This window comes from Heterodontus francisci, chromosome 3 (genome assembly GCF_036365525.1).
Source record: "Heterodontus francisci isolate sHetFra1 chromosome 3, sHetFra1.hap1, whole genome shotgun sequence".
NCBI classification, from domain to species: domain Eukaryota; kingdom Metazoa; phylum Chordata; class Chondrichthyes; order Heterodontiformes; family Heterodontidae; genus Heterodontus; species Heterodontus francisci.
The window spans coordinates 27,653,811-27,676,079 of NC_090373.1; the positions used below are offsets into that span (position 1 = coordinate 27,653,811).

A 22,269-nucleotide genomic window follows, 5' to 3' on the forward strand; every position below is an offset into this window, starting at 1 on the left:
GAATATACAACAGATCTAAGATAGCACAAAGCTTTCATTACACACTATGGGCGCTCAATCCAAGAACAAAAACACATTTTTGTAGTCAGCACATCCAAACTAAACAAACATGAACAGTGGCTCAAACCTTTCAAGTCATCACATCTAATAAAGAACCCAGCAACCTGCAACTGCTTATTCAATGGGCTGCAAGTTGCCATCAGCAGCCAGAACCAACATATTAAGCATATACAGAAATAAAAAGAAACTATTAAAATCAGAGATTAGGAAAAAATTTACATTGGTAATTGAACATGAAATTCTGTGTCACAAATTGCCAAAGTAGTCTTTTAGAAGGGGACTGGTCGCCTGAAAAATATGGGAATATGGGGTTAATGTAGGATTAGTATAAAGGGGTAGTTGTTGGTCGGCACAGACTTGATGGGCCGAAGGGCCTGTTTCAGTGCTGTTTCTATAAATAAATAAATAGGATATGGTCAGTACGGTGGGATCAGACTTGGCGGTTGATGTGAAGAATACACCAGTGCAGACTTAAAGGGTTGTGCTGCAACATTTCGTAATTCTATGAAACTCAAATATAGTTTGGACTCCAATTTTAGTTTTTAACAAAAAAGATTTATTTCCCCAGGATTTAAAGAGTTACAGCCTTTAATTGTTCCATTATTCTCCGAACAAAACCTTTTAAAAAAAAAAGCTCGATTTGCATTTCAAATGCAAAAACAATTTGTCTGTCCTGCATTCTGATCAGCTAAACAGCACTAGTTGAATACACACACCGAGAATGAACACTGAACATTTGCACACAACTTTTCTTAACTGTGCACTATACATTTCCCCCATTCAACTTACATTTAACTTTTATTATTCCCCGAATTTCGTCCATAACCTGTAACAAACCTTGCAACGGTCCCAGCAATTTTTTCACACATATAAACCCTCAAAACAGAACTCAGATTACAGAACAGGGAGCCTCATGGCCTTTACAGAAATGCCAAAGTGAAAGTGCAAACACCACATAATGTGTGAACTTGGTTCACTGGGGCCTAACCATATCTGTTATGGTGAACAGTCAGAGGATTAGAGTATTTTCACACTACTGGTTCAAAGTTCTTACTTTGTACCGCCTCTACACTCGTGTAAAAAGAGAAAACATCCATATCAGGATATCCCAAAGGGCATTACAGCCCATTTGTACACAGCAAGGTCCCACATATAGCAATGTGATAAATGATCAGATAATCTGTTTCAGTAATGACAGTTGAGGGATAAATATTGGCAACTGGGAGAACTCCCCTACTCTTCGTTGAATAGTGCCATGTGAACTTTAACATCCACCTGAGCGGGCAACAGGCCCTCAATTTAATGTCTCATCTGTGTGATGGCACCTCGGACAGTGAAGCAATCTGGAGTGACAGTCTAGAGGACGTGCTCAAGACACTGGAGCCGGACTTGAACCCACAAGCATCTGATTGTAAATCCAGAGTGAAATCGGACTCAACTCGCCCCTCCAGCAATTCCTCACTTTCTCCAGTTAGGCCATAACTCTGGATTTTAGACTGCATTTACGTTTCCACTGTAGTGTGTCAGATGATTATGGGGCAAAAATAGGGATTTTCTTTGACAATGCAATATTAAAGGAATTGTTTTTGGACAAATTTACACTGTGACTGGACTGTAGCATTGGTGCAAACAGTCTTGCACATACCATTCAGCTGTGATGTAAACACATCCTAAGTAGCTTGCATTTCCATTGTGCCTTTAAGATAGTAAAACATCCCATGGCAACAGAAGCGTAATCAGTCAAAAATGGATACAGAGCCTATAAAAGATGATATTAGGAGGGCGACTAAAAGCTTGGTCAAACAGCTGGTTTTAAATGGAGGAGAGAGAGGCGGAGAGGATTACTGAGGGAATTCCAAAGTCTATGGCCTAAATAGCTGATGACATGCCCACCAATGGTGGAGTGAAGGGAGCTGGGGAACGCAGGAGGGCAGAGTGACAGCACTGCAAAGTTCTTGGAAGGTTGGAGGAGATAGGGAGAGGCAAGGTCAGGGAGGGATTTAAACACAAGCAGAACCAGATCCTATACCGTTGAACGATTTGTTCATTATTGAATCACACACTACCAAACATTCAATTCACGTGTTCAATTTGTTTGCACAAAGGTTTGGAATTTAAGTAAATACCATTATTGCCACAAACTGCCTTTACTAGTGGAATATAACAGGATACAAAAACAAAATAGTCTATACAGGGTAGGTGATATTGAATATGGCAGCTTACATTGAACAGAGAACATTAATCTTCATGCTATGAGATAATGCAGCAAGTTCATGATAAGTCCCAAGTAAACAGGGTTGATGTAGCATTAGTGTTAAAGAGATTAATAAAAAGTGTGTAACTGTGCAGGGAATGATTGCAAACAATGATTCATCCACAAAATGCTTCTGTACATTACACAAACGAATTGGTGCTTTCTGGATTGACACGAATGATCCGAGATCCATTACGGAGATCCTGGAGCTGTTTTGCTGGCGTTCCAACTCCTTCCTCGAACCGTCTCTCTACAACGGGAAGGACAGTCTCGTACAGGAAGGAAACGTTCTCACGAATGAAGATTTTCTTCTCCGGATCCTGCTCGCAGCGTAGGCAGTAGTCCACATGCTGCACGGCCACCAGGATGATCTCTCGAAGGCTTTCCAAAAGGACCATGTGCAGCTCGGGGAAATAGAGCTTCAGCCCTTCTTCTAAGAAAGCCATCAACTGCTTTGTGAAGGCCACAATGGTGTAGCTGAGGTTGACCCAGCAGTCATCACCAGTGTACTGATCAAAATTGGCGATGCCACTGCCCTTCATCTCCTCCTTCAGCTTCACCAAGGCCTCAGGCGTCATCAGGTTCATTCTTCTCCACATCTCCTCTGAGTTGCGGTGCTTGGTGGCCTCCATGATGATGCCCTTGTAGCTGTGGAGGGCGGCCTTGATGTCCTTGACCAGCAGAGCCTGGAGTGTGAAGGTGAGGTCCAGGCCAATCTCGCTGAGCTTGTTGCAGTGCTCCTTGGCCACCTCCACGCACGCGGCAGTGGTGGACAGGCTCTCCTTGCTGTCAAACACCTGCTTGCTGAAGGCATCCACGAACAGCCGGGTGGCTGAGCGCGACCACACCACAAAGGCCGAGTAACAGCCGCTGTCGCCGGCGAAATCCATCTCAAACTCCTTGGCTGTGTCCAGCAGGCCGGTGAAGAAGATGTTGCAGAGCTTGTGGATGTAGAGCAAGGTGGCGCCCTCAATGCGCAGCTGGCGGATGGCCGTCTGCACGGCAGCCGCCCGGTTCTTCAGGAAGAGCTCACAGGCCTTGGTCGACTGGCCCAGCCGGATAAGCTGAGAGACTGCGCGCCGGGTGGCCCGTGGACCTCCCCGCAGCGAGCGCCCAGGCGAAAGCTCGTACACCAGCACGTCAGTCAGACGGCGGACCCTCTGCTCCACCCGGCTCCGCAGCTGGCGCACCCCAGGCTGGCCAGCCGCTCCGCTCAGGTAGTCAGACAGCTTGTCCAGCAAGTCGACGGCCCCTTCAAAGTCCCGCTGAGCGATGCAGACATCCAGGTCCTCGGGCAGCTCCTGAATCCACTCCAGGCTCAGGTCCACCAAGTCCAGGGCAGGGTCGGACACCTCGTCGAAGGGGTTAGTCTTGGGCGACAGAGGCCTCTGCTGCTTCTCCTCCTCGGCCACCAGCAGCAGGGCCTTGGCTTCCTCTTTCTCCACCTCCAGGCGCTCGGTCAGGGCCTTGCTCTTCTTGGTCTGGTCCAGGATCTCCAGCCACTCCTTCTTGACCTTGGCGTTCTCGGCCTGGAAGACCCGCGTGTCGGGGAACATGAGGATCTTGAACATGTCGCGCATGGGCCCGTTATCCTTGACGTTGACCACGGCGAAGCTGTCCAGCGGGTATAGGGCGTTGTAGCGGTAGCGCACGGCCCCGCGCCGGCTGGGCAGCCAGGCGGCCACCAACAGGCAGTCGTTCATGAGGAAGGCGTGGACCCTCTGCACCTGGGCCGCGCTCTCGGCGTCGCACTCGAGCAGGTCGCCGTTGTAGACCAGGGAGCGGCCGGGGGACTGCAGGATGTCCTGGCAGCCCTCCACCTTCTCCAGCAAGGTGGTGAGGGTGCGCTGCTTGTGCTCCTCGGCCTCCCGGGGCAGGATGAGGAAGGCCTCGCAGGAAGAGGTGGTGGAGGAGACGGTGGAGGAGGAGGAGGCCCCACCGCCGCTGCCGAGCGGGACCTGCAGCTGACGGGAGCCCTGGTGTTGTTGTTGCTGCTGCTGCTGTTCCCTGTCGGCCGCCAGCAGCATCTGGGTCAGGCCGTCCATGATGCCCTTCTGCTCGGTGAGGATGTGGCTGAGCTGGTACATCTCACTCTCCAGGTACGAGATCTCCCGGGCCGTCTCGATGAACTGCCGGTAGTTCTTGTAGACGTTCTTCTTCAGGTTCTGCGCCGTCTCATCGGCCAGGCTCTGAATCTTGTGCCGGTGCTCCTGCAGGTCGCGGTCGCCGTCCGACTGCTGCGACAGCTGCTTGACGTACAGGGCCGGCTCGAAGCGGGAAGCTTCCAGCTGGCGCCGGAGCTTGGAGGCCCCGTCCGCCGCCATCCTGGCAGAGGCTGGAGGAGTGATTAAGCCGCGGCCGATCCGCCACCCTCGAAGTTTTTGTTTTGAACCGTCGCTGCCGAGGCCTCTCCCTCCGCCCGCGCCACCAACCGACAGCCGGCCCGCGCGAGACCCGCCCCTCCCCAGGCTTCCCATTGGTTGACCGTGCCCGGCCACCTGCTCTCTCATTGGTCAGATGTTTTCCCGTCCACCCATTGGTCGGAGTGGTGACTGCTCTAGCATGTGATTGGCGTGGAAAAGGAAGTGACGCGTCGGCGCTGCGCATCTGCGTTGAGCGATCGAGAGGGAGGAGCTGGGCGGGTGATGGAGGCTGATTTGCTGCTGGCGCTGCAATTGCAGGCGGCCTGGGAGGAGGAAGACGCTAATGCTGCCCCCACTCCGAGGTCGGCTGGGCAACAGGCGCCACTTTCCGTGGTGGACGGGGAGTGGGAGTTGATCGACCCGAACCCCAATCTACACGACCTCTTCCTGCAGTTTAACGACGTGTATTTCTGGGGCCGGTTGGCCGGGGTGGAGGTTCGCTGGAGCCCGCGCATGACGCTGTGAGTAGCGGAGAGACGTCAGTGCCGCCACTTTAATGACAATTTCCCAACTGTCTGGGGGTGGAGCCTGAAACTTTCAGCAATATCATTGGAGGGGACGGTTATCAATCCTTCTCCCTCAATCCTCTTCTCCCCTTCACCCCCCCCCCCCACCTCCCCCCCACCAATCCTCTTCTCCCCTTCACCCCACCAATCCTCTTCTCCCCTTCCCCCCACCAATCCTCTTCTCCCCTTCCCCCCCCCAATCCTCTCTCCCCTTCCCCCCCCCCCAATCCTCTCTCCCCTTCCCCCCCCCCAATCCTCTCTCCCCTTCCCCCCCCCCAATCCTCTCTCCCCTTCCCCCCCCCCAATCCTCTCTCCCCTTCCCCCCCCCCAATCCTCTCTCCCCTTCCCCCCCCCCAATCCTCTCTCCCCTTCCCCCCCCCCAATCCTCTCTCCCCTTCCCCCCCCCCCAATCCTCTCTCCCCTTCCCCCCCCCCCAATCCTCTCTCCCCTTCCCCCCCCCCAATCCTCTCTCCCCTTCCCCCCCCCCAATCCTCTCTCCCCTTCTCCCCCCCCCAATCCTCTCTCCCCTTCCCCCCCCCCAATCCTCTCTCCCCTTCCCCCCCCCAATCCTCTCTCCCCTTCTCCCCCCCCCAATCCTCTCTCCCCTTCCCCCCCCCAATCCTCTCTCCCCTTCCCCCCCCCAATCCTCTCTCCCCTTCCCCCCCCCAATCCTCTCTCCCCTTCCCCCCCCCCCAATCCTCTCTCCCCTTCCCCCCCCCAATCCTCTCTCCCCTTCCCCCCCCCAATCCTCTCTCCCCTTCCCCCCCCCCAATCCTCTCTCCCCTTCCCCCCCCAATCCTCTCTCCCCTTCCCCCCCCCAATCCTCTCTCCCCTTCCCCCCCCCAATCCTCTCTCCCCTTCCCCCCCCCAATCCTCTCTCCCCTTCCCCCCCCCCCAATCCTCTCTCCCCTTCCCCCCCCCCCAATCCTCTCTCCCCTTCCCCCCCCCCCAATCCTCTCTCCCCTTCCCCCCCCCCAATCCTCTCTCCCCTTCCCCCCCCCCCAATCCTCTCTCCCCTTCCCCCCCCCCCAATCCTCTCTCCCCTTCCCCCCCCCCCAATCCTCTCTCCCCTTCCCCCCCCCCCAATCCTCTCTCCCCTTCGCCCCCCAATCCTCTCTCCCCTTCGCCCCCCAATCCTCTCTCCCCTTCGCCCCCCAATCCTCTCTCCCCTTCGCCCCCCAATCCTCTCTCCCCTTCGCCCCCCAATCCTCTCTCCCCTTCGCCCCCCAATCCTCTCTCCCCTTCGCCCCCCAATCCTCTCTCCCCTTCGCCCCCCAATCCCCTCTCCCCTTCGCCCCCCAATCCCCTCTCCCCTTCGCCCCCCAATCCCCTCTCCCCTTCGCCCCCCAATCCCCTCTCCCCTTCGCCCCCCAATCCCCTCTCCCCTTCGCCGTTTTGCCTGAAGTAGGGCACCTTTCATCTGCTTATTACTGATTTGACTGTCTTGCACGTTTTTACAAAAAAATTGATTGCTGACTTAACAGCAAACGATTTTGTTGACTGGCTCTCCAATCTAGTTTTCACAGCAGTCATGTAATTTATTTTGTTCACTGTAGTTGTTTTGTACTTCCTGTTGTCTTCCATGCTCAATTAATTGTTGCTGGCCTTTTGTGGATTTGTTACAGTTGTGCTGGGGTGTGCTGCTATGAAGGGAGAGGAGGTCTGTGCTCCATACGCATCAGCGAACCTCTGTTGAAACTGCGACCCAGGCGAGACCTGGTTGAGGTATGTTTTGAGTAGTGTCAGTGTCACGTCTTCTCATGCTTTTCTATGGGAGACCTGCTGGTACAGGGTATACATGTGTTTCTTCCTCATGGGCCCAGCTTCAAATCTAGCACAGACTGAAGTCTCGCCTCTGGCACTAAATATGTTTGGCCAACTACAATTGTTGGTCCAATGTATAAGGAGCTCTGGAGGAGGCCATTCCACCCCTCGAGCTTGTTCTGCCATTGGTAGATTGTGGCTGTCCTCATAATTTAACCATTTTAACTTGGGTATCATTCTGGTGAATCTGGGCTGTGTGCCCCCCAAGTTTGGAATCTCTGCTGTTAGAACACTTGTGAGAAACATAAGACTGTCACAAAAACAAATCTTGTTCTGAGGCTGGCATTATTGGTGAGGGGTGGAAAGCGAATGAAGCTTCACAGCACCTTAAGGAGTTCAAAGTTGCCCTCAAATGTTACGTTTATGTAAGCATACAGTTAAGGACAAATTGTTAAGTGGTGTGGGTGGCTTCTACTTTTCACCTCCCAACTGACCACAATCATGTTTTGTTAAAAATGGTGCATTAGTCCCTGAGTGTTTTTAGGGTCAAATAAAGATAGGTTATAAAAAGGAAGATAACTGTTTATTTTTAAACAATTCCTGAAATAGTCACAAATTCACCCACTCACACACTCACATGTGCATACACAAGAATAGATGGAGAGAAAAGGGTATGATGCAATTAAAGTCCAAGGTGATATGAGTTTATGGTTTACAGAATACTGTTGAGACTTCTTAGGAAAGCCTTTTTTAAAGGTGCATGCCTGGATGTTTGCAGTCTTGAACTTGCTGAGGTGTGGTAGAATTCTCATGGTTAACTCTCAGCCCAAAGTTGGTGTGAATTTGGTTTATGGAGAGTCTCAATGTCACTTTGTAATTTTTCTACTGTAGTGGTTGTTCAGTTCTTGTTCAGCAGGATTCTTCTGTTTAACTGGATCTCTCTCTCAGCCTCTGGCTGGAAACTGGCTTTCTGTGGTCTTAGCATGATCTGCCTCCCTCTCCAGAGAGCTACTTTTTAAGGTAAAAATCCATCAGATTTGAGTTTCTGTTAGGTGACACCTGGCCCCCTGACATTTTATTTTCATAATTCCTTGAATTCATTGTTTATTTCACCCTGGCTCCTTCCAAGCATGACAACATCCCATGATGGGATATTCATTCCGGCCATGAGGAAATGGGTGCATCAAACCCATATTCATTCATAAAACACTGGGGTAGTGGCAATGGCATGATCTTCGCTGCTGATGTGGCTTATTTTCATAAGACGCCTAATATTTATATTCCCATTTCAGGTAAATAATTTGTTGGTTCATTGTGAAGTACTGCGGGACATTGAGAGAGATTTGGAAGTGCTCTATTAATACAGGATGTTTCCCTTGCTGTCTGCCTGCTTGCACTGTGTAGTAACTTGCACACCCCACCAAACTCAGCCAAACTCCATTCGCACTTGTCTTCTTTTACTAACCTGCTTCCCCTCTTCAGGGGTGCCATTCACTAACTCCTGACACCAGCAGTGCAGAGAGCTTCGCCTTTTGCTAGAGTATTTGATCCTTATTCTGACTTCACCCTTCAACCTGCTCTGGTGTTCCTGGATATTTACTTGTTCAGGTTAGGGGAGGTGCTTTGGATTTTCATTAAGTGTGAAGTAACGAGGGTGGGGTAGGGGAACTGGGCTGTTGGCGTGTTCCTGTAGGTTTCTGTTTTATATTTGCTTGCTGTTTCTTTAAGATGCTAGTTTCTTGCCTGTTGATGTGTTTTGTACAGTTTAGTAACAAACTCCTCTCTACCCTTTTGTCTGGTTTTGGTTAGAGGCCAGGCCTATTGTATAAAAGGGAATAATTTATGAACGATGTGACAGGTAAGATGCATACTTTCTGCTGAAGCGGGAACGTTGAATACTCAGTGGGATACTAGGTTTATTCTATTTGTATGAGTGTTTCTGGTTTCCTGGTTTCTGCTTCAATCTGAGTTATTCAGGACATCATTGTGGCAGAATTGTCTTTTGCCAGTGTTTTCTTTTAAAACTTGTATCACTGCTGCTAAAATCAGCATGCAAGAGGTTAAATCAACATCACTCAAGGTATGTTCCGAAGGGAATCATCCATTCCATTCTAAACATAATGGCTATTGGCATTCTTCATTTATGCAGATTTATAAAACGGAGAACGTTGCAAAGTTCCAGATGTTAAACTGGGATTGCCACATTCACTGGTAGCATGTTAGGTTATTAATGCAAATTGCTTCCATTCAATATTGATGAATGGCAGTTCTGGTTTAATTAATTCTGGGGAGGTGCTGCTGTCTGTTTCAGGACCTGCATTCACAAACCTTGATTGGGTGGATTGATAGCTCAGTGAATAGAAGTTTTATCATGCAGATTGACGTTCGTTTTCAGAGTGCACGGTGTGTGTGTGTGGCTTGCACTCAAGATCCAAGGGTCTGGCTGTAAACTTTTGTGCCACTCTGCCAATGGATTTCAGGCTAGTTTAAGCTTGCAGTCAGTAAATGCGTAAACCTTTAACTACTCATTCCTATTGAAGTGTAGGGATATAGATGTACCTTGCTGTATGAAAATACTGTTTATCTATCTTGTGTGAGTAAAATCCCTTTTATATTTCAAGCTTTTGTCTTAATTTGCTTACTGCTTATTCAGTTCACCATCTGTATAGAGAACTTATGTACTGTGTATTTCTATAGGCAATGTATGGAGTTAGGTATCTCTGCAAACCCTCACTCTTGCTGTTATTTATCCATGTATTGGGAAGAGAAGGGTGCGCTCCAGACAATTGGAATCACAGGGCCAATTAAACAGTCTGACTGGAAACGTTACACCCACAAAAATATCTAGCATAAAACTGAAACTGTGGCAGTCATTCCTTCGAATGCCTTCTGTATATTGGGTTCACACAAGCGTACTAGTGAAGGAGATGATGGCATGTTCACTATTGTTCAAAACCAACGACTGGAAATACACAAGTCATCATTTTTGAAAGTTAGGGTTAAATCTCTACTCGCTGAGCTATCACAAACATCTGGTGAATTAAGCTGTAAAGCCATTTTTTAAAAAATGAATATATTATGACCAGGTGAAGAAGGTGTCTAGGGGTCCCTTTTAGCCTTCACTTGGTCTTATTGTAACGGTATAATTTTTAAACACTGTGTTTTGAGCTCCCCCTTGGTGAATCCTTGTTCACCACTTTCCAATTATAAGGCAAAGAAATGAGCATAAACAGGCTTTCTTAGGTTTAAAGAAGAAAAGTGAAATTTATTAAAACTTAAACTCTAATTCAGGTAATGCCTATGGATACACGCTGCGCCCCACGTTAGCATGCATATGCGATACGCACATGCAAATAGGGATAGAAAAGAGAAGAAAAATAAAATGGAGAGGTTTGAGGCAATCTCTGAAGAGAGGTTTTTACTGTGCTTCAAACTCGCTGTAGACCTTGATTGTAGGTAATCTTTTTGTTGGGGCCCAGTATTATTCTTCAACCTTGTTCACTGTAGGAGAATTTTTTCTCTTGGGTTTCATAGGTCTTCAATGGTTTTCAATTCTGTAAGAAAGAGATGGGAGCAGACAGGAGAGAGGTCTTCTCGGTCCAGGAGAAAAGAGCTTTGAGTTCAAATTCTCTGTGGCAAGTTCAAATTCTGCAACAGCCAGTTAGTCATGTGACTTAACTGGTCTGACCACTTCATCTGTGTATTGGGGAAGCAATGTTCCAACACTGTCTGCTAGCATGCAAAAAAGGTCTTTCCGACAAGGGGCCTTGCAATTCCTTGTGATAGGTCCTCCTCTTCCCAGCACCAATTTTAAGTTTTAATGTTCATGTGGCAAAATAATGTGTGCCTCGTTCTTGGCAGGTGAGGGCCTGCATGACAATATGAAAAATGATGAAAAAAGACCCACTACAAGACATTGCATCACAAGACAGACATTCCTCACCCCATGCATCATGGGTCTCCCCAATGTTGTAAATATTTATTCTCACTAATCTCTTGGGAGAGGGAAAAAAAACAGCTTAAAACCCCAGGCCAGTAAGGAGGTAAGGGAATGTCTCGGAAATTAGGCTCTGACTACTTTTAGGCTTAAAAGTACATATTTTTGGGGATTTTCTAAAATTATGGGCGAAAACTTATTTTTATTAACTGGATGAAGTGGATTGCTTTTATTGTGTTATACCATATTTATCCAGTCTTTCATTTACATGAATTGTACTCGCAGACTATTAAAAAATGCAAACTATAATTCAGCATCCACTGATGGCAGTTTGTCTCCAGCAATATTGGTTTCTGTCAAGCCTCACACCTGATCAGATTATCATCAGCAAGTTCAAATTTCTGGGGAGTTTTTCTGTTTCATTTTTTTTTAAAGTTTGTGCTTTATGAAAATTCTTGGAAGGCAAACCAAATAAAACAGATCAATCGCAACATTTTTTTTTTTTTGCTTTCCCAATAGACACTATTACATGAAATGATCCATGCCTTGCTGTTTGTTACAAATAATGACAAAGACCATGAGTCTCATGGGCTGGAGTTCTGCAAACACATGAGGAGGATCAACAGGATGAGTGGAGCCAAGGTGACTGTAAGTACCCAGGGGCAAGGTCTGTGTGTGAGATTGACGTCTGGCATGCCTGGGCTTGGCCTTTGTCTGGTCACGTAAGAGCTTAAATTCATTTCCCAAACACATGCTTCTGTCCCCTTCCCTCAGATTTTGGGATGCTGAAAATGGACCATGTTCAATTCTAGTCCAAGTTGAATCACTTGACCTAAGGGCTGTGATGTTGACTGTGGACAGTGTGGGAGGAGACATTGTTACCGTTGGGTTTAGTAACCCTCGGATGAGAGGAGGAAAGTTTAAGTTTCAGGTTTGATCACTGTCTATTGGTCCCAGCTGTGATTGCACATATACAGGGATATGACCTCATAAGTGCTGAGAATTCTGGCCAACCCTTACTTTTTAGCCAACTGTCGGCTGTGGATGTTTAAATTCCTCCATGGCCTCAGCCCTTCCTATGTCTGTAACTGTCTCCAGCCCTACAACCCTCCAAGGTTTCTACGCTCTTCCAATTCTGGCCTCTTGTGCATCCCTGATTTCCATTGGCAGCCTGTCTTCAGCTGTCTAAACCCTGAGCTATGGAATTGCTTGCCTAAACTCCCCTGCCTCTGTACCACACTCTCCCTTTAAGACGCTTCTTAAAACTACCTCTTTGACCGAGCTTTTGGTCACCTGTCCTAATATTTCCTTATGTGACTGGCTGTTCGTTTCTGTCTGATAAGCCTCCTGTGAAGTGACTTAGGAAGTTTTACTAAGTTACAAATGTTATATAAATACAAACTGTTGTACAGTTTGGTGTATAAAATACTTGAGTTAAAGTTTAATACTGACAGTGTAAAATGTGGTAACTGATCAGTGTTAAGATGAAACTGATTTGTAATACTTTGCTAGTAAATGATTCAATTATTAAAAACCATCTTTACATCTCACTGGCCACAACTAGAGTGAAAACCATACATTAACTAAAAGATGGTTGACTGGCATCTTGCAAGAGATGATTGGAATGCAGCCTCTGAACTTTGAGACCAGATGAGATTGTCTGTACTTTTGATGGCTTAATTTTGGAAAGGCAAAGTCTGCCACAAATGAACTTGTCCCTTGCCAGTGGTGCAGGGTGATCTTTGCTGATGCCTTGTTTGCAGGGCTGGTGATTGCTTTGGAGCTTCTGAAGCCACATGTCGTTGTGCCGAATTCCTGTCCACAGCTGGTGTCAGCATTTGCATTGATCATCAGCTAGAGTTTCCCACTTGTGATTGTTGAAGGCTTCCATGTCTTTTGACAACATATCTGGATCAGAGCAATGGGGTCTCTGCTGATCTCTTGGCATAGGCTACCTCCCCATATAGCATATCCTTGGGGATGTGGCCGTCTTCCATCCTGTGCACATGCCCAAGCCAGCGAAGCCTTCTTTGCTTGATTGGCGCTAGCATTCTTGGCATGTTTGCCCTAGAAAGGACTGCTTTACTGGTGACTGTCTTTCTATGTGATGCTGAGGATGTGTTGTAGACACCAGAGATGGAAGTTGTTGAACCTTTTTTCTTGCTAGGTGTAAGTTGTCCAGGTTTCACTGCCTTTAGTGGGAGATGGTGATCTAGAGACCCAGGCTAATGCCTTGGGGATACAGGTTTATGGCAGCAGGTGGAATTTAAATTCAATTAATAAAAATCTGGAATTGAAGGGTTGTTTCAGTTTCATGGCACCATTGCTCTCTCTGATTGTCATAAAAACCCCATCTGGTTCACTAATTTCTTTTAGGAAGGGAAATCTGCCATCCTTACCTGGTCTGGCCTACATGTGACTTCAGACCCACAGCAATGTGGTTGACTCTGGCCCTACCAGTGACACCCACATTCCATGAAAGAATAAAGAAAAAACAGCAAGCTGGTGAGGATACAAACCTTGTAGAAAAAGTCCTGCAGGTCAGTTTGTTTTTCCATGCCCATTTTGTTAGTCGGCCAAAGTTGGTATAAGGTACATAGTGATATTTCCAGCTCCAGGTTCCTGTTTCAGCAGTTAGTGCAGTTTGTTACAAACCCCTGTCTCTTTCAGATTTATCACAACTTCCATGATGAGGTGGATGAATACCGGCAGCACTGGTGGCGCTGTGATGGGCCCTGTCAGAACAGGCGGCCGTATTTTGGATATGTTAAACGTGCAATGAACAGAGCACCATCGGCTCGAGACCCCTGGTGGGCTGAGCATCAGCGGACCTGCGGCGGAACATACTCCAAAGTCAAGGAGCCTGAAAACTACAAGGCGAAGAAAGAGAAAAGTGGGGGCGCACTAAAGAAACCATCAAAGCCACAAAAGGACAGAGGTAATAGGTCTGGGTGGCAGTGTCAACAAAATTACTATTGTCTGGCAGATGGAAAAGTAATGATAAGGTGGTTAAGAAGGCATATGGAATCCTTTCCTTTATTAGCTGAGGTATAGAATACAAGAGCAGGGAGGTTATGCTGGAACTGTATAAATCATTGGTTCGGCCACAACCTGAGTACTGTGTGCAGCTCTGATCACCTCATTGCAGAAAGAATGTAATTGCACTAGAGAGAGTACAGAGGAGATTTACGCGGATGGTGCCAGGACTGGAAAAATGCATCTATTAGGAAAGATTGGATAGTCTGGGGTTGTTCTCCTTGGAACAGAGAAGGTTGAGGGGAGATCTGATTGAAATGTACAAAATTTTGAGGGGCCTGGATAGAGTGGACGTTAAGGGTCTATTCACCTTAGCAGAGGTGTCAGTGATGAGGGGGCATAGACTTAAAGTGGTTGGTAGAAAAATTAGAGGGGAGATGAGAAAAAAACCTTTTCACCCAGAGGGTGGTGGGGGCCTGGAACTCACTGCCCGAAAGGGTAGTTGAGTCAGAAACCTTCAACTCATTCAAAAGGAGTCTGGCTATGCACCTGAAGTGCCGTAATCTGCAGGGCTACGGACCAAATGCTGGAAGGTGGGATTAGAATAGGTGGATCATTTTTCGGCCGGCACAGACACGATGGACCAAGTGGCCTCTTTCTGTGCCTTAAACTTTCTATGATTCTATGATACCCTCACAGTATTGGTCCCTAATATAAACGCCACACGCTTGCTTAAGTTGAAGGTTACCTGGGGACTGATTTATAATGGTTACTGTAATTAAAAATAAAAGTTTTATCTCTGTTTTCTTTTCAGTGTTTGAAATAGAGCATCTGACTGAGGTTACATCTTCAGTAAATGTCTACCTGTGTCCTTTTCAAAAGGACAAATATTTTAGGTGTTGGTGTTTTGTTTACAGTTCAGAGGTGATGCTCCAATTGTTTCAGCCTTTGTGTATGAGATGCTCAACAGCTGGTTTTGCCGTTATCTTGTTGGGTTGTTTTATAAATGATGAATTCAGCCTGCAGGGTCGGTTGCTGGGAATTACTGGAACTCACTGAAACTCTGTCCCTTTTGTCTTACGGTGGTACACGGGTGTTTATCTGAGATTAGGTTTATGGAATTTTAGTGATTTCTTTTGGTCACTTTCTGAAGTTCTTAAGAATTCAAAGGATTTTGCCAAACTGGTTTGACTCCTTGTGAACTATCTCCAGCCTCAGACTGCTTACTTCATTATTGTTTAGCCCCTTTTTAAAAACAAAAGGCCTGGTTTGGTCAAGTAGTGGGTTCCTCATTATCCAGAAAAGTGATGACAGTAAATTGAGACACTATTTGCCATGTGACATGCTATGTCCTACATATTAATAGGAGGATCTGCAGCCCTAGAAGCCTATCTGCAGGTTGCCTTCTCAAAGGTTAGGCCCATTTCAGAGAGAAGTTAAGACTCAACCACAGTGTGGGACAGGAGTCACATACAGACCCAGACCAGGCAGGGACAGCAGGTCGGTTCCTGCCCTAAAGAACATTAGTGAACTGGCTGTTTTAGACAGTCCGAGAACACGTGACCTTTTTTACCGATGCCAGCTTTTTAATTACAGTATTCTTTGAACTAAATTCAAATTTGTGGTGAGATTTGAACTTGTGTCTCTGGATCATTAGGCTACACCTCTGGATTACTAGTTCAGTGCCTTTCAGTGCAGCAGCTTTTTCGGGAGCAGCGTGTGAGCGAGTGAGCAGCTGGGAAAGTCAGTTTGAAAGTAAATTTAATTTCCTTTTGTTTTTCGGCGGAGGCCAGGGGGCTGCTGGGTAAGTAAAACACTATATATTTGGGCGGTTTCTGAACCCGAGACACCACACTTGTAGTGTCTCCCACCCGCCCTCCTCCTCTAACCAAAAAAAAAAGGACTCGGTGGGGTGTTTATAAGGTAAGGCTTTTTCGATTTCTCTGGTTTTATTGTGATTGGTAAAAACTTTTCGTTCCTTTTTCATTTAACTAAGTTTAAACTTAAGATTAAAAATGGCAGGAGATCTCAGACCCGTATCATGCTCCTCTTGCTCAATGTGGGAGCTCAGGGACATGGCTGATGACCCTGTCTCCTTCACGTGCAGGAAGTGTGTCCAGCTGCAGCTCTTGTTAGACCGCATGACGGCTCTCGAGCTGCGGATGGACTCACTTTGGAGCATGCGCGATGCTGAGGAGGTCGTGGATAGCACGTTTAGTGAATTGGTCACACCGCAGATTAGGATTGCTGAGGGAGAAAGGGAATGGGTGACCAAAAGGCAGAGAAAGAGCAGGAAGGCAGCGCAGGAGTCCCCTGCGGTCATCTCCCTCCAAAACAAGTATACCGTTTTGGATACTGTAGAGGGAGATGGCTCACCAGGGGAAGGCAGCAGTAGCCAGGTCCATGGCACCGTGGCTGGCTCTGCTGCTCAGAAGGGCGGGAAAAAGAGTGGAAGGGCTATAGTCGTAGGGGATTCGATTGTAAGGGGAGTAGACAGGCGGTTCTGTGGTCGAAAACGAGGCTCCCGAATGGTATGTTGCCTCCCAGGTGCACGGGTCAGGGATGTCTCAGATCGGCTGCAGAACATTCTAAAGGGGGAGGGTGAACAGCCAGTTGTCATTGTGCACATAGGCACTAATGATATAGGTAAAAAACGGGATGAGGTCCTACAAGCAGAGTTTAGGGAGTTAGGAGCCAAGTTAAAAAGTAGGACCTCAGAGGTAGTAATCTCAGGATTACTACCAGTGCCACGTGATAGTCAGAGTAAAAATGAAAGAATAGTCAGGATGAATGCGTGGCTTGAGAGATGGTGCAGGAAGGAGGGGTTCAGATTTTTGGGACATTGGGACCGGTTCTGGGGGAGGTGGGACTATTACAAATTGGACGGTCTACACCTGGGCCGGACTGGAACCAATGTCCTTGGAGGTGCTTTTGCTAACGCTGTTGGGGAGGGTTTAAACTAATGTGGCAGGGGGATGGGAACCAATTGAGGTCAGTTGACAGTGAGGAGGTAGTAACAAAAGCCTGTAAGAAACTAGATCATGAAGTCAGTGTGACTAAGGGGAAGAGCAGGCAGGGAGCAGATGATGAATATAAAGGGACTGGTGGTCTGAGGTGCATTTGCTTTAATGCAAGAAGTGTAGTTGGTAAGGCAGATGAACTTAGGGCTTGGATTAGTACCTGGGAGTATGATGTTATTGCTATTACTGAGACTTGGTTGAGGGAAGGGCATGATTGGCAACTAAATATCCCAGGATATCGATGCTTCAGGCGGGATAGAGAGGGAGGTAAAAGGGGTGGAGGAGTTGCATTACTGGTCAAAGAGGATATCACAGCTGTGCTGAAGGAGGGCACTATGGAGGACTCGAGCAGTGAGGCAATATGGACAGAACTCAGAAATAGGAAGGGTGCGGTAACAATGTTGGGGCTGTACTACAGGCCTCCCAACAGCGAGCGTGAGATAGAGGTACAAATATGTAAACAGATTATGGAAAGATGTAGGAGCAACAGGGTGGTGGTGATGGGAGATTTTAATTTTCCCAACATTGACTGGGATTCGCTTAATGTTAGAGGTCCAGATGGAGCAGAATTTGTAAGGAGCATCCAGGAGGGTTTTCTAGAGCAGTATGTAAATAGTCCAACTCGGGAAGGGGCCATACTGGACCTGGTGTTGGGGAATGAGCCCGGCCAGGTTGTTGAAGTTTCAGTAGGGGACTACTTTGGGAATAGTGATCACAATTCCGTAAGCTTTAAAATACTCATGGACAAAGACGAGAGTGGTCCTAAAGGAAGAGTGCTAAATTGGGGGAAGGCCAACTATACCAAAATTCGGCAGGAGCTGGGAAATGTAGATTGGGAGCAGCTGTTTGAAGGTAAATCCACATGTGATATGTGGGAGGCTTTTAAAGAGAGGTTGATTAGCGTGCAGGAGAGACATGTTCCTGTGAAAATGAGGGATAGAAATGGCAAGATTAGGGAACCATGGTGAAATTGTGAGACTAGCTAAGAGGAAAAAGGAAGCATACATAAGGTCTAGGCGGCTGATGAAAGACGAAGCTTTGAAAGAATATCGGGAATGTAGGACCAATCTGAAACGAGGAATTAAGAGGGCTAAAAGGGGTCATGAAATATCTTTAGCAAACAAGGTTAAGGAAAATCCCAAAGCCTTTTTATTCATATATAAGGAGAAAGAGGGTAACTAGAGAAAGGATTGGCCCACTAAAGGACAAAGGAGGAATGTTATGCTTGGACTCAGAGAAAATGGGTGAGATTCTAAACGAGTACTTTGCATCGGTATTCACCGAGGAGAGGGACATGACGGATGTTGAGGTTAGGAACAGATGTTTGATTACTCTAGGTCAAGTCGGCATAAGGAGGGAGGAAGTGTTGGGTATTCTAAAGGGCATTAAGGTGGACAAGTCCCCAGGTCCGGATGGGATCTATCCCAGGTTACTGAGGGAAGCGAGAGAGGAAATAGCTGGGGCCTTAACAGATATCTTTGCAGCATCCTTAAACACGGGTGAGGTCCCGGAGGACTGGAGAATTGCTAATGTTGTCCCCTTGTTTAAGAAGGGTAGCAGGGATAATCCAGGAAATTATAGACCGGTGAGTCTGACGTCAGTGGTAGGGAAGCTGCTGGAGAAGATACTGAAGGATAGGATCTATTCCCATTTGGAAGAAAATGGGCTCATCAGTGATAGGCAACATGGTTTTGTGCAGGGAAGGTCATGTCTAACCAACTTAATAGAATTCTTTGAGGAAGTGACAAAGTTGATTGATGACGGAAGGGCTGTCGATGTCATATACATGGACTTCAGTAAGGCGTTTGATAAGGTTCCCCATGGCAGGCTGATGGAGAAAGTGAAGGCGCTTGGGGTCCAAGGTGTACTAGCTAGATGGATAAAGAACTGGCTGGGCAACAGGAGACAGAGAGTAGCAGTAGAAGGGAGTTTCTCAAAATGGAGACGTGTGACCAGTGGTGTTCCACAGGGATCCGTGCTGGGACCACTGTTGTTTGTGATATACATTAATGATTTGGAGGAAAGTATAGGTGGACTGATTAGCAAATTTGCAGACGACACTAAGATTGGTGGAGTAGCAGATAGTGAAGGGGACTGTCAGAGAATACAGCAGAATATAGATAGATTGGAGAGTTGGGCAGAGAAATGGCAGATGGAGTTCAATCAGGGCAAATGCGAGGTGATGCATTTTGGAAGATCCAATTCAAGAGTGAACTATACAGTAAATGGAAAAGTCCTGGGGAAAATTGATGTCCAGAGAGATTTGGGTGTTCAGGTCCACTGTTCCCTGAAGGTGGCAACGCAGGTAAATAGAGTGGTCAAGAAGGCATACGGCATGCTTTCCTTCATCGGACGGGGCATTGAGTACAAGAGTTGGCAGGTCATGTTACAGTTGTATAGGACTTTGGTTCGGCCACATTTGGAATACTGCGTACAGTTCTGGTCGCCACATTATCAAAAGGATGTGGATGCTTTGGAAAGGGTGCAGAGGAGGTTCACCAGGATGTTGCCTGGTATGGAGGGCGCTAGCTATGAAGAGAGGTTGAGTAGATTAGGATTATTTTCATTAGAAAGACGGAGGTTGAGGGGGGACCTGATTGAGGTGTACAAAATCATGAGAGGTATAGACAGGGTGGATAGCAAGAAGCTTTTTCCCAGAGTGGGGGTTTCAATTACTAGAGGACACGAGTTCAAAGTGAAAGGGGAAAAGTTTAGGGGGGATATGCGTGGAAAGTTCTTTACGCAGAGGGTGGTGGGCACCTGGAACGCATTGCCAGCGGAGGTGGTAGATGCGGGCACGATGGAGTCTTTTAAGATGTATCTAGACAGATACATGAATGGGCAGGAAGAAAAGAGATACAGAAGCTTAGAAAATAGGCGACATGTTTAGAGAGAGGATCTGGATCGGCGCAGGCTTGGAGGGCCGAAGGGCCTGTTCCTGTGCTGTAATTATCTTTGTTCAATAATATAACCACTACACTACCATGGGGAGCACCTTTACCACATGGACTACAGCACAGGGAGGTTCATCACTGCCTTCTCAAGGGCAGCTGAGGCTGTTCAATAAATTCTGACATTGCCGGAAATGCCCACATCCCAAAAATGGAAAAATCCCTGGATTCAGACCCTGTCGCGCACTATTTACACAGTAATCAAATTAACCACAGTGCATTTTTGTTTGCAGTGATCTAAATGATCTTTTGTAATATGTTTCATTTGATTTTCTGAAGATGACTGCTTGTCCCAATATGTAATCAGCTAAAGTCAGTAACTGTTCATCTCTGTCCTGCTCTGTTTAGATAAATCTCTGAGCGTGGATGTTGGTTCTGTCATTCCGTTCAATGGAAAAGGACATGTTCTCGGAGGCAAGCGCACCGACTCTCCCTCTCAACGCACGCCCTTGGGGAAGATACCTGAAAGCAGCAAATTACTGAGCCCGCCATCCCAGTTTGCTCCCCTGGCTCCTGAACTAAGGTCAGGGTCCTGTGCTGTTGCATTCAGCCAGCAAAAAGCTTCTCCACAGGCTGCAAATTCGTCTGATCCCGTCAAGTTAGGTGCTGGATCACCCTCTGTCCTCACTGGGTGGCTGCTGAAAAGCCCCGGCAACAGTGCAAGTCCAAAGACTGCTAGAAAATCCGTCAGCAACACCAGGGCTTTTGTCAGCATCAATGGATCGCCTGTTAAGATCAACACAGAGCCAGCGAAGTCCACGAAGGGAACAGCGTCTAAAAGCAGCCAGAAACGGCCCGTCACTGAACTGCACGCGACTCCTTGCCAATCGGGCTGCTCTGCCACTGGCACGAGCACCAGAAAAAAGGTTCGGGCTGAGCCATCCATCTTGCATGCCTTTGTTAGATCTCCAGCAGACAGACATGGCGACCGATCTTTTGGACCAAGCATGCCTGGTGAGACAGTCTCCAGGAATTGGCACGACCAGAAAGGTGCAAACAAACCATCTCAGATGGGCAGCCCAGCTGGTGACACTGGTACCAGTACCAGCAGTGTGCTCGTTAACTGCCCTATCTGTCACTCTGCCATCTCACCATCTGAAATTAACCAACATCTGGATTCCTGCCTTCGGTGACTGGGTGGTGGGGGCTGGTGGTTGGGGAAGAGAGAGAGCAACACAGTTTGTCTGTGAAAGCTGTAGATCAAGTTTTATTTCAATGTTGTCAGGGTCATTGAGCATTTCCAGGAAAAGAGGTGGGTTAAAATTTGTGGGTTTAACACCCTTCCCTCCTCCTGCCCAACCCCACCAGCTGTTTGTCTCAGTGAGATTTCTATAAAGAAATGTATTTATTTATTCAATGGAAATTTTTTCTGAAAGGTATTGCCATTGCAATTTTCTGAACATTTAATATGAATAATGTAAACTGTATGATGCTTTCTTTATTTACTGCAGATTAACCTGTTCAATTTTATGCAGATTTTACAACTTTTTTATCTTTGCATGTAAAATAATTACTTGAATTATGTGTCATACTAATAAAGTTGATTGTCCTGATTTCCATGTTGATATATTCATAATGCTGGGATTTGGAGGGTTTAACTAAGAGGACGGAATGCATAAACGTGGCTCAGAATCCCTTGAGTTAGGATAATTGAGGGCTGATCTGATTGAGGTGTTTATCATTAAGGGATTCAATAGGGTCAATGCGGAGGAAACTTTTTCCTCTGTAAAGAACAAAAGGCCATAATAAAATTGAAAGGAATAGACCCTCTGGTCCATACAGCCTGTTCCACATAATTGTGATAACTCACAATATATATGCTCCCCACTCCCCCAATACCATGTGATCTCCTGGGAGAGGCAAAGAGCCACATTAAAATCCCAGGCCACTTTGGGTGGGAAATTCCTCTCTGACTCATCTAGGCAATTGAAACTAGGCCAGGAGACCACTCTGGCCCTGTTTAGCATTAAACGGTACCTACCTTTGGTTAGAGGATCTGCCAGAAACAGGCCCAGTTCTTGCCTGAAGGGATTGAAATTTTCGTCCACCCCACAAGACAGCTGCCTATTGCAGAGGGTCCATTATTTCTCGTGGGGGCGGGGGAGAGTAAGAAGCCTGAGGTTGTGCCCTGCACAGCTAAAACCTTTGACCCTGGTCCTCCCATCTATTTAATTGGAATAAGCTATTAACTAGAACATCATTTATTATTCCTTCATGTTATAAACCTAGAGCAGATCACCTTAAAGCCTGTGCTTCTTGAGTTCAGATTCCCATCTCAACTAAGATGCTTTAATATGGTCATGTGATCTGCCTCTGCATCCTTTACAAAGCCTCAATATCACTCATCATGCAAGACTAAAACTGGACGCTATTCCAAC

At 47.1% G+C, this 22,269-nt stretch overlaps 2 protein-coding genes across 3 annotated transcripts; one reads left to right on the forward strand and one right to left on the reverse strand.

The window, feature by feature from the left end:
- Nucleotides 1-593: 593 nt before the first annotated feature.
- Nucleotides 594-4,762, reverse strand: exoc8 (exocyst complex component 8). The gene has a single exon (XM_068020210.1). It carries the CDS (start codon nt 4,636-4,638, stop codon nt 2,455-2,457), a length of 2,184 nt encoding a protein of 727 aa, XP_067876311.1. The 5' UTR covers nt 4,639-4,762; the 3' UTR covers nt 594-2,454.
- Nucleotides 4,763-4,923: 161 nt separating this feature from the next.
- On the forward strand, nt 4,924-21,425 carry sprtn (SprT-like N-terminal domain). Of its 2 annotated transcripts, XM_068020222.1 has the most exons (5): nt 4,925-5,198; nt 6,869-6,968; nt 11,464-11,592; nt 13,615-13,882; nt 20,240-21,424. In XM_068020222.1, the coding sequence occupies exons 1-5, from the start codon at nt 4,960-4,962 to the stop codon at nt 21,022-21,024; spliced, it is 1,521 nt and encodes a 506-aa protein (XP_067876323.1). In that variant the 5' UTR covers nt 4,925-4,959; the 3' UTR covers nt 21,025-21,424. The 2 variants fall into 2 exon arrangements, with proteins under 2 accessions (XP_067876324.1, XP_067876323.1); XM_068020223.1 differs by lacking the exon at nt 11,464-11,592 and having other exon boundaries at nt 4,924-5,198; nt 20,240-21,425.
- The last annotated feature ends 844 nt before the right edge of the window (nt 21,426-22,269 follow it).

What these genes read in the sequence shown, in the direction of transcription:
- exoc8 (XM_068020210.1), bottom strand. Translation starts at nt 4,638, where the DNA reads ATGGCGGCGGACGGGGCCTCCAAGCTCCGGCGCCAGCTGGAAGCTTCC.
- sprtn (XM_068020222.1), top strand. Translation starts at nt 4,960, where the DNA reads ATGGAGGCTGATTTGCTGCTGGCGCTGCAATTGCAGGCGGCCTGGGAG. An exon ending in CCAGGCGAGACCTGGTTGAG is followed by an intron (nt 6,969 to 11,463) that starts GTATGTTTTGAG and finishes CTTTCCCAATAG; the next exon opens with ACACTATTACATGAAATGAT. An exon ending in AAAGCCACAAAAGGACAGAG is followed by an intron (nt 13,883 to 20,239) that starts GTAATAGGTCTG and finishes TGCTCTGTTTAG; the next exon opens with ATAAATCTCTGAGCGTGGAT.